Source organism: Oncorhynchus tshawytscha, linkage group LG18 (genome assembly GCF_018296145.1).
Source record: "Oncorhynchus tshawytscha isolate Ot180627B linkage group LG18, Otsh_v2.0, whole genome shotgun sequence".
NCBI classification, from domain to species: Eukaryota; Metazoa; Chordata; class Actinopteri; order Salmoniformes; family Salmonidae; genus Oncorhynchus; species Oncorhynchus tshawytscha.
In genome coordinates this window covers 12832011-12837472 of record NC_056446.1, presented here as the reverse complement: position 1 = coordinate 12837472, position 5462 = coordinate 12832011, and the positions used below count along the sequence as shown (strand labels likewise).

At 39.2% G+C, this 5462-nt stretch overlaps 1 protein-coding gene across 1 annotated transcript; it reads right to left on the bottom strand.

The window, feature by feature from the left end:
• Positions 1-1050: 1050 nt before the first annotated feature.
• LOC112218062 (4-galactosyl-N-acetylglucosaminide 3-alpha-L-fucosyltransferase 9-like) lies at positions 1051-2127 on the bottom strand. Its single transcript, XM_024378660.1, has one exon. The coding sequence runs from the start codon at positions 2125-2127 to the stop codon at positions 1051-1053; it is 1077 nt and encodes a 358-aa protein (XP_024234428.1).
• Positions 2128-5462: the final 3335 nt, after the last annotated feature.

Here is a 5462-nt window from a genome sequence, read left to right as displayed (position 1 = left end):
AACCAGATTACTTTTTCTACGTATTCCCCAAGGTGTCTACAGCATTGTGACGTAGTTTTACGCCTTTATGTTGAAGAATACCCGTAAGCGGCTACATTGTGTAAGTGGTCACCTAATGGCTCTCAGAGTGATTCTCGCGTAAAATACAGAGGTAGCCCTTTTTCCAATCGGTCCTACTGAAAAACCAATTGTCCCGGTGGATATATTATCGAATAGATATTTGAAAAACACCTTGAGGATTGATTATAAACAACGTTTGCCATGTTTCTGTCGATATTATGGAGCTAATTTGGAATATGTTTTCGGCATTGTCGTGACCGAAATTTCCGGTCGATTTCTCAGCCGAACATGAAGAACAAACTGAGCTATTTTGCCTACTAAAAAGGAAAAAAGGAACATTAGCTATTTCACTGTCTCGTGAGTGAAAACATCCGAAGCTCATCAAAGGTAAACGATTTAATTTGATTGCTTTTCTGATTTTCGTGACCAAGTTACCTGCTGCTAGCTGGACATAATGCTATGCTAGGCTATCGATAAACGTACACAAATGCTTGTCTTGCTTTGGCTGTAAAGCATATTTTGAAAATCTGAGATGACCGGGTGATTAACAAAAGGCTAAACTGTGTCTCAATATATTTCACTTGTGATTTTCATGAATAGGAATATTTTCTAGTAATATTTATGTCCGTTGCGTTATGCTAATTAGTGTCAGTCAATGATTACGCTCCCGGATCCGGGATGGGGTGTCACTAGAGGTTAACATATTCCCAAAGGATGTGTCCTGGTTATCACACACACGAGACCAGGCTATGTTTCATGAGATACAGAAAGGAATCCTGCCAGATGAAGACCCTCAGGTCGAAACATTATAAAATCACCTAGGAGCATGAGCAACAGTGCACAGCGTTTTCCTTTCTGTTTTCCATGAGTTGGCCTTTCAACTTCCACACCTACAGTAAGTACCTGGATGGCATATGTTCTTCAGCTTTTGTATACGTTTCGTGAGATACCATAACATCGAACCACAACATTGCAGAAGCAAATGAGCCGTCAACCCCAAAACCAAGTGTCAAGGTTATTACAAACTTTATATTCATTGTGTCTTTTAATGTAATCGCAGGCATGACATGTGTGTTCAGCCCAGAAATGTGACCTCTTGACATTGAAATGTCTGCGCCACTCAAAATACCGCAGATACATTTGTTCATTTGTATGTAACAGTGCGAGTTGGTTAGCCAGCTCTTTGGGAGAGAGGAAATCATCCACATGTATGAAGGCATCTCCAGGCACAAAGTTCTCATAGTTCTGCCTAGGTGGCCCAAGAGCAATTGGCACAGATCCAGCAGCTAGTGGGTTGTACAGCTTTTCAGTGATGTAATCTTTGTGAATCGAGTTCTCAAACGAAAGATAGAATTTACAACTGGATATTGTGTCCAGGAAATCTTGATCATTGACGTGTTCTCCAAAGGCTTTGCCATAGGTGTGTATCTCGATGTGTTTGTGCAATTCGTTGAAGTACCTCGCTCTGGCATGGTCAGGGTTCCAGTTACTCACAATCCAGCAGACCAATTTAGTTTTAATTGGCAATACGAAAGCTTCCCCCTCCTTTTGGCTAAATACAACTGACCCATAAGGCACTTCAATATCTGCGTCTTGCCTATAATTCAAAGTCAAATTGAAAATATTTCCAAGACCTGGGTTTTTATAAGTATGTGACGGGGACTCTAGATTCATCCACACCCACTTTTGGAAAGGTGGGCGATGCAATGGTGGTAGATTTGATAAATCACTTTTTATGTCTCGATGGTGAATGATGACCCCACTTGACTTATTGTATAGGTCTCGGTCAGCTGTTAAAATACAGCCTTCAATATTGAACAGGGCGCTGCAAGTGTCTAGATCATAGGACTGACCAAAAGGCCACATCCATAACAGAACTATAGTCTTATTATGAGCCTTATTTTCTTCTTCTTCTTTCTGAATTGGTCGTGTTGATGATTCAATGGGCTTTGCAAGCCAGTTACCTGACGGTTTAAAATACACGAGGAAAACAGTCACAAAACAGCCTATTGCAATGATTGCAGTCACAAGTAGGCGCAGTAAGCCTTTAAGAGTTGCAGTTGCCATTTTTGTCCTGTAAAAAAAATATATATATAGTGTCATTAGTTTGTTTCAAAACAATGTCGATGACCTGTTTCAATAATGAAACAAACAATGGAGTAATGTACTGGTTGGGTTCAGTGCATATATTTTCTCAGGTGATATGGATTGTTTATCGTCTAGCCTTTTATATCACAAAAACATGACACTATTTTAATCACAGATGTCCAACATAGAAACAGGTTTACATATTTTAGCTTACTTATGCAAGATCACAATCAATGCAGAGCCTACGATTCTGAAATAAGTAGCCTGAAGGTTTCACCCGTCAGTAGCCTATTAGAATGAGACTCTATTTATACAGTAGCTTCAGCATCCTATGCCTATGCTTTGAAGAAAGGACAGGTGCATTTAATAGATGCACACTATTGTACACATGTATATACTTGGGAATGCTGTTTTAGATAAATAAAAAATAAAACAATGCCATGTAACCTAGCCTAGTGGTCTTGTGAGTAGAAAGAGGGGGGCATGCAACTCCACCTATATGCAGACGTTAAGTTTTGCTTTAGAAAATTGCCTAGACATGGCCGATAACAATATTAACATCATACTGTAGGACCTGCCTTCACCTGGCACACACCTAAAACAGGTATACTTTCAAAATGTCGATGAACAGTGCAAATGGGCTACAAAGCAATTGCTCAATTAACATCAATGGCCAACAATTAACGCATTATACCATATAAAGACAACTTGCATAAACTGGAGCGTTTATAATAAACAAGGAAAATAGGTGCTACCTACCCTCGAAACGGAAGAAAGCAAATAATCCGAGATGCGAAACCTGTGAGCTGTGAACTTGAGCCACGCCCACGAGTCAGATCACAATGCAGGTGAGCAGAACAGGGCCAGGTTGTCGAAACAGACAAACATTTCTAAATAAATTACTTGATTAGGCTGCCAGAAATGACATAGTCATAGGTCAACATCATGAGTGATCTACAATTATGTGCAGAGAATTAGGCCCCAGCCCTTTTGTGTGGGGGAAAAAAGGGACGGAATGTCCAAACACAGGCCTATTATTAGCCTTCTTCATTCATTTACATTAATATATTTATCAACTGAAGTGAATTTGCTTTTAATTTGGGTGTCTATCTGGCTCATCCAGGTCAGGAGAAACAACATGTTGACTGGCATGGCTCATGTAGGCCTTATATAAACCAATCTGGTGGTGAGTAGAAAGAAAGTTGGCAGTTATCCCCAAAAATACACTAAAAAGACAAAATGTCTCTAATTTCCTGTATGATTACAAGACCCTGGCGTTTGTTCAGTTACATTTAACTAAAGCATAGGCTTAATGTTTCAAGCGATTAGTGATGGCATAGTCATAGGTTAGCAAGAGTATCCTAGGCCTAAAATGAACAATTAGTCAGTGTGGCGAAATGGAGGGACACGACTTCACAGGCCTAATTCATCTTACCAATAGAATACCACAGTATGAGTCTTAATACCTATAAAACCTAGAGGTCAAGCAAGGGAATGGTTCCAATCATTTTTTTCCCACAATACATTTTTCCCACTTAAAATAAGGGCTGTGTTTTGTGTAGGCTTCCCTGGTGTGACATTTTGATGTGTAAATCTCTCTCGGACAAGGTGACTTTAATTAATATAGTTGCCTGTATTTACCCCCCAACAACTGAAACGCTAATTAGCTGCTAATGTGGCTATCATAAAGAACTACAAATGCCATCACGATCTGGACAAGTCTGCCCGAATGGAGGCAAAAGTAACAATGTCTTTCAGCAAAGCTGCCTGCTAGGAGCTCGCAGAGATGTGTAGTCTTGCATAATGTCTACTTTGACGTCAATCAGCATTCCAAGCCTACAGGAAACACAGCCCTTATTTTAAGTGTTTCTAAAAATCCCCTATGGGGAAAAATGAATGGTGGAAAAACGATTGGAACCATTTCCCTGTTTGACCACAAGGTATTATGACACCTCTACTCAGAGGCTCTATTCATATGTTTCAACTGAAGTGAATTCACACTTGTTGATTTATTTCAGCTTGTGTGTCATTGCATACTTTTAACTTGGGTGTCTGGTTCCTTCAGGAGAAACCGCAAATGCCTGCAAGACTTGAATCAACTCAAACTCATGTTAGAGAATATTCTGTATTCAGAATACAGAAAAGCTACAGCCTGCACAGTTTGGTCCATACAGGAACTGGGACCCCTCTTCTTGTGAGCCTCTGTATCCATGGGGTACGTTGCCCAATCCTTTTTCTTTTGTTTAGCAGGGCTTCTGCTGTGTAACACATCCCACTGGGCACATACGTCAATTTAACGTCTTTTCCACGTCGGTTCAAGGTAAATTCATAAAAAGTATGTGGAAACAGCATTGATTCAACCAGTGTGTGCCCAGTGGGATGTTCCCAGTTTGATAGACACAACATCTGTGACAATAATAGCTGTAATAATTATGAAAATGAATTGGGCAACTAATAGAAAGTAACCAACCGGTCATTTTGTAGTTGGTCATTTTGCAGTGGTGGAAAAAGTATCCAATTGTCATACTTGAGTAAAAGTAAAGATACCTTAATAGAAAATGACTCAAGTAAAAATGGAAGTCACCCAGTAAAATACTACTTGAGTAAAACAATTTAAAGTATTTGGTTTAAAATATACTTAAGTATCAAAAGTAAACGTATAAATCATTTCAAATTCCTTATAAAGCAAACCAGACCACACCATTTTCTTGTGTTTTTTAAATGTATTTACGGATAGCCAGGGTCATGCTCCAACACCCAGGCATCATTTACAAACAAAGCATGTGTGTTTAGTGAGTCTGCCAGATCAGAGGCAGTAGGGATGACCAGGGATGTTCTGTTGATAAGTGCGGGAATTGGACCATTACCCTGTCCTACTAAGCATTCAAAATGCAACAAGTACCTTTGGGTGTCAGGGAAAATGTATGGAGTAAAAAGTACATTATTTTCTTTAGGAATGTAGTGAAGTAAAAGTAGTCAAAAATATAAATAGTAAAGTACAGATAACCCCCCAAAAAACTGCTTAAGTACTATTTTAAAGTATTTTTACTTAAGTACTTTACACCACTGTCCTTTTGAAGGTAGGAATTTGAGAGAAAAAATATCCACAGGGAAGAATTATTAAACAGATAGATTTCTATCACCTGGCACATGCGCAAAACCATGTGAATAAATGCAAGACTTCAGTTAGTAAATCATGATAGCCACCGACAGTCAGAGACCCTAGTTTTGAAGTCGTTTTAATACTGCTCTCCTGTGGATATTATGTCTCAAACTTTCAAAGGCGTAAGGACGAAATCAGAGGACGACAGGTA

Bases quoted from the DNA above. Each gene is read 5' to 3' on its own strand.
- LOC112218062 (XM_024378660.1), bottom strand. From the start codon at position 2,127: ATGGCAACTGCAACTCTTAAAGGCTTACTGCGCCTACTTGTGACTGCA.